This window comes from Lolium perenne, chromosome 2 (genome assembly GCF_019359855.2).
Source record: "Lolium perenne isolate Kyuss_39 chromosome 2, Kyuss_2.0, whole genome shotgun sequence".
NCBI classification, from domain to species: Eukaryota; Viridiplantae; Streptophyta; class Magnoliopsida; order Poales; family Poaceae; genus Lolium; species Lolium perenne.
In genome coordinates, this window is record NC_067245.2 from 95,051,009 (window position 1) to 95,063,994 (window position 12,986).

At 45.7% G+C, this 12,986-nt stretch overlaps 1 protein-coding gene and 1 pseudogene across 4 annotated transcripts; both read left to right on the forward strand.

Moving 5' to 3' along the window:
* The first annotated feature begins 3,953 nt into the window (after positions 1-3,953).
* Positions 3,954-10,664, forward strand: LOC127333296 (TORTIFOLIA1-like protein 1). Of its 4 annotated transcripts, XR_007871055.2 has the most exons (7): positions 3,954-4,977; positions 6,026-6,217; positions 6,336-6,408; positions 6,506-7,083; positions 7,745-8,599; positions 9,424-9,508; positions 10,282-10,418. XR_007871055.2 is itself a non-coding variant. In XM_051359677.2 (6 exons), the coding sequence occupies exons 1-6, from the start codon at positions 4,219-4,221 to the stop codon at positions 10,474-10,476; spliced, it is 2,652 nt and encodes an 883-aa protein (XP_051215637.1). In that variant the 5' UTR covers positions 3,956-4,218; the 3' UTR covers positions 10,477-10,664. The 4 variants fall into 4 exon arrangements, 3 of the variants coding, with proteins under 3 accessions (XP_051215637.1, XP_051215639.1, XP_051215638.1); XM_051359677.2 differs by lacking the exon at positions 9,424-9,508 and having other exon boundaries at positions 3,956-4,977; positions 10,282-10,664; XM_051359679.2 differs by lacking the exon at positions 9,424-9,508 and having other exon boundaries at positions 3,956-4,977; positions 6,336-6,393; positions 6,509-7,083; positions 10,282-10,664.
* A 145-nt stretch (positions 10,665-10,809) lies between these two features.
* Positions 10,810-12,557, forward strand: LOC127333297 (taxadiene 5-alpha hydroxylase-like; annotated as a pseudogene).
* Positions 12,558-12,986: the final 429 nt, after the last annotated feature.

A 12,986-nucleotide genomic window follows, 5' to 3' on the forward strand; every position in this document is an offset into this window, starting at 1 on the left:
GGACGCTGAAACGAAAAAACGTGTCCGGGTCCCACAAAAAAAAAGACAGGCCCATATAAGATCTCTGCCGCATAAATCTTAGAGAAAAATAGACCACAAAAGTGATTGTTGGTGAAATACAAAACAGCCAGCCTAAAATAGCAGAAATTTATATATTACTATTTTTATATTGGAGTTGGTCGTAGATCGTACAACACGTTTAATGAAGGAATTAGGACGATCTGAGCCTTACAATCTACATCTGACGGTCATCTTAATTTTCTACTTAGCTTAATTACTATTCCCTACCACCGATAAGTGAAAGGTACCGTCTAAGAACAGCCAAGGAAAATAGAACCGACGGCCCCGACCTTCTCCCATGGAACCCTAGCAAGCTAGCACAGGATCTCGCAGCCGTCACCCTGCCCCTCATGTCTCGCCCCTCATCCAGCCGTGCTCTCGCCGCCACTAACAGCCCAAGTTGGATCATCCTTCTACGGGAGCGCCTTCAGCTTGTCGCTTCCCAACCTCATCCCTTGACGATGGCACTGCCCGCCCTGCAGTTTACCGCCACCACCATTCTAGAATCCACCAACGCTGATGTCCCCTCTGAAATCCATGACGCTCCGCCATAGCCCTTGATCTGGATTGCGCCTACTCCCGTACCTCAGCTAGGTCTGGCCTGTCTCCATGGCAAAGCGCACAGACAAAGAGCGGAACGAGGATGGTGTACAACGAAGTGATGAGGTTTTCCCTTCTTCCTCAATACATCTACTGATGTGCCAATGTCTATCTCTTTGCTCAGTTCATATGTTTACATTTTCTCAATGGATCTAAAAATTAATGTAACCTTGCTACTTTATTTCACATGCCGATGTATAGTTCTGAACCAAAAGCACTAAACCGAGAAATTATCAGTGCGGAGAGGCATGCAACAAATATCTATGAAGAACGCTCGTGTTATTCAACAGAGGAAGGTGAGCTCGAAAATTTCAAATTCCTTATGGTTGATGCATCAAATGTGAAAACCCATTCACACTCAATAATTGAACTATTATGTTGCCTGCTTATGCTAACTGATTGGTAGTTCCAGAGGAACCTGGGGCGTCTTAGGAAGTGAAATGTGGCTAACGTTGCTGCAATTGTGGAGGTTCCTCATGCCAGGCTGAGTGATGACAAACGTGTGTCTGATGGAGGAAACATGACTACACATTGCATTTCTTGTGTTGTTAACTGGCCATGGTGTTTGATGCCATAATGTTTATTTCTTTGAATATTTTTTATATGTGCTTAGGATACTTTAATGGTGTGGTATAGTGTAGGGTTGAGCTCGCAGAGGAGGCCATACGATATTGGATCACCCCCCTCTGAATCAAGAGAACCGTGACTTGCAGTAGCATGCGAGGCCGCCTATGCCACTGCCGTTCCCTGCCACTACCTGTGATGTTGCCACCTCCCGGTAAGCCGCAGATCCCTACCACCTTCCGTGATGCCACAGATCCCTACCGTCGTAGCTCTAGATATAGCTTGTCACACATGTCACATATCCCTACCGTCGTAGCTCTAGATACAACCTGCCACAGCCTTCATGTGAAAGTCGTTGTTCCCGGTGAACATTGTCATCTTCAGTGCAACAGTTCCCTTTTTAGGTTTGCACATGCAGTTTTTGGTTTGCTTCAGTGCTTTGATATGGTTCAGTTTTTACAAATTTTAGTTGTCATGTGTCCTGCAACATTTGTAATCCCAAGTGTGTATTTAAATTGCTTGAACCATGTAAGTAAGGCTAGACAATTACCTGGTTCTTATATGTGAAAATCTGCTTGCATTTATTTTCACTGTATTCTCTAAAGAGTGCTTTCAATTATATTGCCCCTTCTTAGTTTATAAAATCTCCTTTTATTATCACGCTTGGATACACACTTAAATTGCCTTGTTTCCCGCAGGTTTGGAGTTGGGGACGAATGCCCCAACGGCTTTAGAGGGACGCATTATCGTGGCATGGTGGCACCCTGACTTGACACTGGCAGAGGTGATAACGGCGGAGAAAGATCAACCGGCAAGTATATGGCTAGATGTTGGAGAGGGAAAAATCAATTGGCGATTATAGAACTAAGTGTTAATCCATCCACCTCATTTGTCAAAAGATTCAAAATCAGGGGAATCTAAAGGGGGGCAACAAGAAAAACAGGTTACCAATGTCGATTTAATGTTAGCTTCCAAAATCTTTTCATAGCTACAAGCTTACAAGTATTTATTTTCAGTGCTACCTGATTCAAGCTCATTGTCATACACCTTGTGTAGTCTAGCGAGTCCGACTGAGCTACTTGCACAACTTTGTGATCATATCTGGAGAGTCATGTATAATTTCTTCTGGGAGCAGTATGCAGTTCATCTGCAATGTTTTAAGTATAAATGTGTTCTCCGATGGCCTAAGTCTATGTGCATGTTGAAGTACATGATTGATTGTAAGAATATTACTTCAGTGAATGTTTGGAAGTGCATAAGTGACTATGTTTGAGTGATTGAGATGTACACCAAGTTCCCGTGTTGACTTGGATCAAAAGATATTGAAAGTAAGTGATCTTCTTTTTTAACCTTTTGAGAGAATTGTTGCAGCGGAACAAGTGGACTAATGCTGAATTGAAATCAACATATTTCTATTTCTCTACAACCAAAATAAAGATAAAACCTACCATGTTTCTATGGTAGAAATCATACTTTTTTTTGGAACGGTGGGCACGTATAATTTTACTTTACTAGAAGGATACCCCGCGCGTTGCAGCGGGAATTTCTCCGATAACTATTTTGTAAAAAATAAAATGGTATAAGTTGATTGGAATATGATATTATTTGTAGGAACATGCAGGATGCGTAAATATTCAAGAGGCTAACTTAAAAAACTGACTTGAAATGGTTATGTAGTTGGTGGCTAAAAGTCGATGATATGGATAATTGGATGGCTTAAAAAATAGATGATGTGGCTTGCATGTAGAGTATTAATGAATGTTAGTGGGGGATGACATGGACAATTGGATGGCTAATAGAATGGATGATGTGAATAGCTTGCATGTTGAGATAGACAACTTAAATGATCGATCTTCTAGAGGGGTTTTGCTTTATAAGAGATATTGATCTGTTGCACTTGATGGGCACTTTGCTATACACCTAATTTTTTTCCTTATATTGAGTTTGCATTTGCTAAAAAATAATTATGAGTCGTAGCAACGCACGGGAACCTCCAACCATTCAACAGACTGAACAAAAAAACCACCCCAAGCTCTACTCCCGAATCTCCAGACCACTCGCCTTTGCTGATTCCAAAGCCAAGCTCGACCGCCGTGACACCGTTCTAGTGGACATAGCGACTGACCAGGTTGCAAGCCATGGCGAAGCTGGCCGCCCTCTCCCCTTGCCTTGCGTAATCCGCTATCTCCACTTTCCTTTGGCTTGTAGGTGCACTAGTCTGACGACGGTGAGCTAGGGAGCTAGGTACTGGAGGAGGCCTTTCAGCGATATGGCGACGATAGATCATCTGCGGGCAAGATGATAAGGTGTGGCGGCGACGGTACCCTATGGGTCGGGGCGTTCTTGTCCTTTACTTTCGGTGGTTGTTTTGAACCGGTATTTTCCACTCATCGGTGGCAGATGCGCGTAATTATCATTGAGACGATGTACACCATCAGCAAGGTACCGTGAGATATACATTGGACGGACTGAATGATCAGAATCTCCTATCAACTCTAATATAATAGTATAGATATACACAGGCTCCATTTACATGTATTGCCGTTTACATAAGTATATACAGTGGTAGAGGATGAGTAGAGTATGGACTGCCGTTACTACTATGGCTGTACTTGGCTGACAAGGTGGGGCCAAGACACTAACAGCTGATCCATATGAATTTCCTTCTCACCTAATGATCCCAAGCCGCTCACTGACAAAGTGGCCCACTCTCCCTCGTCTGCCTTTCTCATTCTCATCCATCGTCTCGTCTCGCCTGGGAAGAAAGAATCTTGAACTCGTTGTTGGCTCACTCCTCGTCTCCCTCACCCATCTCCGCTCCGCTCTCCAAGCCCAGATCTCTCATTCCCAAATCCTCCACCGGCCGATTCAAAATCTCCCCGAATCCCCCAATTTCCATCGGATTCGCCTCCGAATGCCTTCAGTCCTAGCCCAAATCCCACCAGTTCAAATCTGAACCCCGCATTCCCCAGATTCCCACGCCAATCCGCCGCAATGGCGGCCGCCGTCTCCAAATCCGCCACCAAGTCCCACCCCCGCTCACCCACCACCGCGCCACCGACCCCAAACCCCGCCGCCCCCACCTCCTCCACCTCCTCCTCCGCCGCGGCGCCGTCCAAGAACGCGGCCATGGCGGAGCTCAAGTCGCGGGTCTTCTCCGCGCTCGCCAAGCTCTCCGACCGCGACACGCACCACATCGGCGTCGACGAGCTCGACCGCTTCATCCGCGCGCCGCCGTCCCCGGACGCCGTGCCCATGCTCCTCCACGCGCTCGCCTCCGACGCGCAGGGCCTCGCCTCGCCCGCGCGCCGCGAGTCCACGCGCCTCCTCGCCATGCTCTGCGCCGCCCACCCCGACGCCGCCGCGCCGCACCTGCACAAGGTCATGGCGCACCTCGCGCGCCGCCTCAAGGACCCGGCCTCCGACTCCTCCGTGCGCGACGCCTGCCGCGACGCCGCGGGCCAGCTCGCCGCGGTCTACCTCCGCCCGCTGGCTGCGTCGGCCGCTGGTGATGCGGGGAATGGGACGGTCGCGCTGTTCGTGAAGCCGCTCTTCGAGGTGATGGGAGAGCAGAGCAAGACTGTGCAGAGCGGGGCTGCGGCATGCTTGGCCAAGACGGTGGAGGGGGCAGGGCCGGGACCTGGGGTGTTGGGGATGTTTGGCAAGCTTGGCTCAAGGGTTTTCAAATTGGTCGCCGGCCAGGGTGTGCAGGCCAAGGGGGCACTGCTCAATGTTATTGGAAGCCTAGCGCAGGTATAACCTGTGTTTCTTTTGTCTTGCATGCTACATACCTGATGAATTGACATATAGGTGATCAAAATAAGTGGTAGACTTCCAGTATTTAATTACTTTAGGCCTTTTGATTGCTGGGGACTGGAATTTTGGAGCTTGTATGTTGAATCTTAAAGAATCGAGATTAAAGTGTATCTTCATATGAAGTGTGCGAAGTTGGGATATTTAGCACTTCATGTCCTGCTACAGGGTATATAAGACCGTGTTTACATTTTTAATACTGTTTGGCCCCATAAAGACATGAGCAATGCAAAATACATCGCTGTTTATGATTTATAAGGTTTAAATAGAAGCTTAGCTAACCTTCTTGATGCATCCAGTAACTCTTTCATTCTTTCCTTTTTTGCAAATGATTATGAGACATTTTTTTTTTCTATTACCTCCTGCAAAATGTTGTTTAAATGTTGGAGTTTCAGTTTTCTTTTTGATATATGGGATATACCTATGTATTCATTGCTGTACTAGCTGAGACTAAGAAGTAGAAGGATGCTCTTTTGGGACCTACTCCTATTGCTCATTAGCTGTTTGAGCCACATTATTTTATTGTGTTAGTACCATTTTACAAAATTGGGAGTTAAAAAGCTCGAATATTTAAGAACTTTATACCTTTTGATAGATGACAACTGGAAGTTTTGATACTATATGTTGCATCATATCTGTGAGCGTTAATTATTATTTTGGTTGATATTACTAGGCTCCAACGCGATAGATCTTATGGACCTAGCCAAGTGTTTGGCATATATTTTCTGGTTTCGTTCATAAGACACAATGCTGAACTGCTTTTTACGACTTTGCGGAGACCTGTGTTTTTGGTAAACAGTCACCCAGGCCTGGTTACTGCGACATTAGTTATAATTAGGAGCATCATATGGTCTTGTAACTTGCTTCCTATGCAATTGCTATTTTTTCTGCATATTTCGTAGATCACTGCAAGTCTGCAACGATAGAAACTATCGCTGGCCACTGGCATTCTTGTTTGAGTTTTGATAATTGATTTCCTCCCTTTCAGGTTGGAGCTATCAGTCCCCAGAATATGCAACAGACACTGCAAAGTATCCGTGACTGTCTTGAGAACAGTGATTGGGCTACTAGAAAAGCAGCTGCTGACACATTGTGTGTCCTGGCTACCCATTCAGGCCACCTGATAGGTGATGGGGCCGCTCCAACCATAGCTGCTCTCGAGGCTTGCCGTTTTGATAAGGTAATAAATAAGCTACCTCACTAAGATTTGGGATATGTTGCTGTTCCATGCGTTTTCAGATGCGCACTAGCTATACACACAATCCATTGATAACTTGTTCCTGTAAACAAAATTCCAGGTAAGGCCTGTCAGAGATAGCGTGACTGATGCAGTACAGTTGTGGAAGCAATTGACAGGTGAAGATGCAAATGGTATCAACCTCTCTTTTGTTGAACAACCATATGTTGTAATTATTATGGTGTTACTATATCTGTATGTCATGCTTAATGTTAAGCAATTTGCATGCAGCAGATGGTAAAAATAAGGAACCAACTGGCAGTGAAGCGAAACTGGATTCGCCTAGCAACAATGAGAAAACAAAGGGCAGTAGCATAGCTGAAAAAGCAGCAGTTCTCTTGAAGAAAAGACCTACACTAAATGACAGGGAACTAAACCCTGAATTTTTTCAAAAGCTTGAGACTAGAACCACAGATGATTTGGCTGTTGAGGTGGTAGTTCCCCGCAAGACTCTACAATCTCATTTGCAAAGTGAAGATGATCCAGACGAAGCAGATGGCGATCCTATTGGTCCTGCTAACAGCAATGGCTCAGCAGATGATGAAGGAAGTCTCACTCAAGTGCGTGCTAGCTCTAATTTTCAAAGTGTTAGAAATAAATGGGCTGGCCAAAGAGGAAATAGAAACAAAGATGCAAAGGCTAGGGTATCTAATGCTGAAGATAGGTGTGAAACAAGTGCAAAAGATACTACACCAATGACTATCCCAGGAGATGGCCCTTTCATAAACAATAAAACGAACTGGTTGGTGATACAGAAGCAGCTGTCGCAATTGGAGAGACAGCAAACAAGTCTCATGAACATGTTACAGGTTAGTCTTGTTCAGGTTTACTCAGTACTGAATTCTTTCCAGCACAAATTCTGAATTTTGATTTTTTAATTTACTTCTAAGAGTATGGTCATAAAATAACAGAGCTTCTTAACTTCCATATTGATGATAAGTTATATTCTGTCTTTAAAATTTTAATCTATCTGCAATTGTTTAAATGGAAGTAAAGTTTTAATCAGAGTTTGCATTCAGTAATCACATGGATAGGTGTGCACTTCTGCGTTTTCCATTGATCCAAACCGTATAGTCCACCTTTATCTTGTTTTCCTAGTACAAAAGTGGTTTCATATTTTGGGTCAAAGTCAACTCACAAACATATTTTCCGTTAAGTTTGATAAAAAAAATCGAATCAAAAATCTAAAATCACTTTTGTACACCAAAAAACCATGTTCTACTAGGATAAAACTGGATTATACGGCTTGGATGAATGGAAAACAAGACGTGACACCTATCCATGTGATCACCAAGTCTATTTTGTTTAGTTATATTGTGTTGGTGCTTGTGCCAAGCTGCTGCCAATCTTTTGATATGACAGTTTTCAGGAAGCCACATATTACTGTGATGTGCTACTTATGAGAGAATGTAGCTTATTAGACATCTCTGGGAAAGCTACATAATATCACATGTTTTTTGCACATTTCAGGATTTCATGGGAGGATCTCATGACAGCATGGTTACCCTGGAGAACAGAGTACGCGGTCTTGAGAGAGTTGTCGAGGAAATGGCTAGAGATATATCACTATCGTCAGGCAGGAGAGGTGGTGGTTCATCTCCCGGCAGATCATCTGCGAAATACAATGGTTTTCATGAGTATTCTAATTCAAAATTTGGTAGGGGCGGTGATGGAAGGATGGGATATGCAGATAGATATTTTTCTGCAGATGGTATGGCTTCTGGCGTAAGAAGCCCGTCCTGGAGACCAGATTCTGAACAATGGGATTCATATGCTTATTCTGGATCACGAAACGGAATGAATTCCAGAAGAGGATTGGATTCATTTTCATCTGACAGTAGGGTGCCTAGAAATGGTAATGATCAAGCAGGTCCGAGGAGAGGATGGGATAAAGGACAGGGGCCATTTCGGTTTGGGGAGGGTCCTTCTGCTCGAAGTGCATGGAGAGCCTCGAAAGATGAGGCGACACTGGAAGCTATTAGAGTAGCTGGTGAAGATAATGGAAGTTCAAGAGCTGCTGCCAGAGTTCCTATTCCTGAACTGGATGGAGAGGCCTTGAATGATGACAATCAGGGGGATGGAAGAGGCCCAGTTTGGGAGTCCTGGACTCGTGCGATGGATGCTGTTCATGTTGATGACATGGATTCGGCTTATGCTGAGGTTCTTTCAACTGGAGATACTGAACTACTTGTAAAGCTAATGGAGCAAACTGGACCTGTCGTCGATCAACTGTCAAACGAGGTTGCAAATGAGGTCTTACATGCTGTTGGGCAATTTCTTGTAGAAGAAAGCTTCTATGATATAGCTTTGAGCTGGCTTCAGCAGGTAAACTACTGTATTTCATTTTAGGAGCAAAATTTTCTATCTGAAGTTGCTGGGATGTTTTGGACAGTAGTGACAACTATAATAGGGAAATGTCAAAGTAGAGTTTTCTTCTCATGCCAAAACTGGTGCTTGACCAGGGGAAAAAAATCAATTCTGTCATTCATGCTATGCCTGCGGTACAGAGCTCTAAGCACATTTCAGTGTGCATATGTTAAAACAGTTGCATATCGTTCCTGTATGTCGTGCATAACTCCCATTCTCAGATGATTCCCATACGATATCCAGCGGCCGAGAATCCTCAGAACTGGATGTCGCTGAGAACCCGGGTTGCTAACCCAGCTTACAGCTTAGAGGAATTAGTTTACCAAATTTGATTTGGCGATATGATGCTTACCTGAAGTTAGCAGAGCGTAGATGAAGATACTGACGTTTTCCTGAATTCTCAGTTCTGCATAGTATATCTGTCAATATTCAGACAGTGTGCTCTTATATTTGTCAATTTGGTGCTCAACCAGTGTTCCAATTAGCAATCTGAGTGGAATCTAATTAGCAATCTGAGAGGCATCTAATTAGCAACCAGTGTCCTAGAAACCAGCTCCCACAAGACAGGTGACACCTAAATGAGCCTAGGTCGGATAAGCGGGCAAGCAGGCTTGTGCCTTTTAGAACAGGCATCTACAATTAGTTTATCTGCCAGTAACTATATAATTAACTAGATAACTAAGTTAAATGAAGTATGCTTAACATATGTTGGTAGAAAATGAGTTGGATAGAGAACAAAAGTGCAACAGTTTGACAAGTGGTCCTTTTGCCTTCTCAAACAGACTTCTGGCTTTTCATTTGGTCTAGAATGAAGGTCACTCATATTTACTGGATTGCTACAAGGTTGAAGGAAAAAAATATTGTGAAGTATGTGAATGATAATTATGCTTTCTTCAGTGATGAAATGGGTTCTATTTGTTAAATACTAGTTTTTTTTTTTTGCTCTGTGTTGTTTGCTTGGCAAGAAAGCTATTGATTAAACATACTTGTGAAACTAATGTAGATGCAGTTGTTTCTGTTTACTCCTTCCTCAAAATATAGTGCATATTAGTTCTGTCCTAAGTCAATATTTTTATTGATTGATCACAGATTTATCTAGATTTGCATGTATCTGTACACTAAAACACGTCTAGACTCTAGATACATGAGTATCTAGACAAATCTGGGACAAGTAAATTCGGAGCAGAGGGAGTACCATCTGAGATACCAAATACTGTAAATACTTACGAAGCCAATGCAGTAACTTATGTTATGTTCAGGCAGAGTTACTACTGCCAAATGGTATACTCCCTCTGGCCCTAAACACAGGTTCAATGAATCTAGACACATTTTAGCCTACATCGTGTAAATGTGCGACAGGTATTTAAGGTTGCAGGGTGTAGTAACTTTATAGATTTTAACAATATTGATTGCTTCTCATTCTCTTTCTGCGAAATGGTAGGCTGTATGCTGGTCGGACAATGGTTTGTGAAAATTGATGTTTCTTTGGGGACCTTGGGTGCAGTTTTTACTGGAAGAGATGTTAGACTGATCTGGTTGTTCCTGTACTGAGATCAGTCTGGCATGTTGTGGTTTAATTTTAGCTGAACACTTGAAAACACTACTTGAGTAATTAATGTTTGTCTTGGTTGTTGATGCAGTTAGCTGATCTGGTAATGGAAAACGGATTCGACTATCTTGGAATCCCACGAGATGCGAAGAACGACCTCTTATTTGGACTTCACGAAGCTACCGCTATTGAGCTGCCCGATGATTGGGAGGGCGCGGCACCTGTCCAGATAATGAAGCAGCTAGCCTCATCGTGGCGCATCGATCTGCAGCAGCTTCTAAATTAGAGCCATCGGTTGCTTACATGAGTTGATTTCATTTGTTCATTATCCCCTGTCTTTTGGTTTGCTTTGTTGCTATTGTAGGAGTATAATTAAATGATTATATATGAGAGAATGGGAGTGGAGAAGAGGAACTGTGTTGACATGTATTGGTGTTGTTGGGTGGTGATATGATGTTGATATTGTTTTCTCCACGTGTCTCTCATATTCCAGTTTGTGGAGTTCTATATTGTCTTGTACTAGCTGGTCATCTCAGCGCATGTAAGTCGTCAACGCGTGCAAAGATTTCGTGTATTTTTCCTGTAGAACTTGGACATCTGTTACCCTCCTAAGCTATAAATTTTCGTAAGCCCCGCTTTGCAATTCGTCCTGACCCAAAGCTCTCACAATGGATTACTTGGCCATAGCGGTGGCACTGGTTGCCGTGGTTTCATCCATAGCCATCATCCAGCTCCTCACCAGAGTCAAGAAACCATGTGCGGCCAACCTGCCACCGGGCTCCCTCGGCCTGCCGGTGATCGGGCAGAGCCTTGGCCTCCTCCGCGCCTTGCGTAGCAACACCAACGACCAGTGGATACAGGAGAGGATCGACAGGTATGGGCCGGTCTCGAAGCTGTCGCTGTTCGGCACGCCGACGGCGCTCATTGCAGGGCCGGCGGCCAACAAGTTCATGTTCTTCAGCAGCGCGCTGGCGACGCGGCAGCCGCGGTCCGCCCAGCGGATACTCGGCAAGAACAGCATCGTGGACCTCCACGGCGCCGACCACCGGCGCGTCCGAGGCGCGCTGCAGGAGTTCCTCCGGCCGGACATGCTCAAGATGTACGTGAGGACGATCGACGGCGAGGTCCGGCGCCACATCGAGGAGAACTGGGCGAACCGGGCGACCGTGACGGTGATGCCGCTGATGAAGACGCTGACGTTCGACGTCATCTCCGCGCTGCTCTTCGGCCTCGAGCGGGGCGCCAGGCGGGACGCCCTCGCCGGCGACTTCGATCACGTGATGGAGGGCATGTGGGCCATCCCGGTGAACCTGCCTTTCACGGCGTTCAGACGGAGCCTCGAGGCCAGCGGCAGGGCTCGCCGGGCGCTGGAAGGGATCACGCGGTAGAAGAAGGAGAAGGTGGAGGGGGGCAAGGCGTCAAGGAACAGCGACCTCATCACCTGCCTGCTCAGCCTGACGGACGAGCATGGCGAGCGGGTCCTGAGCGACGAGGAGATCGTCGCCAACGCCATAGTCGCCCTCATCGCCGGCCACGACACGACGTCCATACTAATGACGTTCATGGTCCGCCAGCTCGCCAATGATCCGACAACCCTCGCCGCCATGGTCCAAGGCAAGTAACCATTTGGAACTCTACTTTACTTACATCATGTTCATCCGGCAAGCAATCCATGGTAACATATGCTGTGTCTGTCTCGTGACACACACAGAGCATGAAGAGATCGCCAAGAACAAGGCTGACGGAGAGGCTCTCACCTGGGAAGACCTGGCCAAGATGAAATTAACGTGGCGAGTAGCGCAGGAGACACTTCGCATGGTCCCTCCCATCTTCGGCAACTTCAGAGTAGCACTCCAAGACATCGAGTTCGACGGCTACTTCATCCCCAAAGGATGGCAGGTCATATCACCTACCGTAGCATCACCTTCGTCGAGAAACATGAACTCAAGACGTACGCAAACTAACTCTTACTGTTTTCAGGTGCTTTGGACGGCAAACGCGACACACATGGACGCCAGCATCTACCACGAGCCGGCCAAGTTTGACCCGTCCCGGTTTGAGAACCAGTCAGCGTCGGCGGCTCCGCCATGCTCCTTCGTCCCCTTCGGCGGTGGCCCGAGGATATGTCCCGGGATAGAGTTCTCTAGGATGGAGACGCTGGTCACCATGCACTATCTGGTGAGGCACTTCACATGGACGCTGTGCTGTAAATCAGACACCTTCGTCAGGAACCTCTTGCCGTCCCCGCTGCATGGCCTGCCCATCCAAATCGAGCACAGGACCTCGGCTTGACCGGCAATCTGAACTCGTAATTATACCAGCATTGAGGTCGGTCGCATACAAGCATTTCAGTATTTCAGCATCAAATCTCTGTCCAAGGTGTGAGCTTTAAGCTCTTGATCGAGCGGCAAATGTGTTTTTGCGCGTAAAAAACGGAATAGGAAAATATACTACTCCCTTAGTTCAGGACAAACAAATTGGTGGCAGCCAACGGGATCCATGAGGAGATGGCAGGATTGGGGATAGGATTGGGGATTTCTATTCTCTTGACCTCTGCGTGCAGCTGCGGGTTGAAGACGAAGACTGGGCTGGATTGCGGGTTGAAGACGAAGACTGACTAGAGTGCGGGTTGAGAAGCAAATAAACGCAATGGCTTTTTTGCACAATGTACCGCCCGAAATTTTTTAGGATCGGAGGGAGTAGCTAGAAATCACGAGCTATTCAGAGAGGCTGACATAAGAGACCCATCTTGCAGAAGTGGCTCAACGTTAAGCATGCGACATGTATCGAAATAAA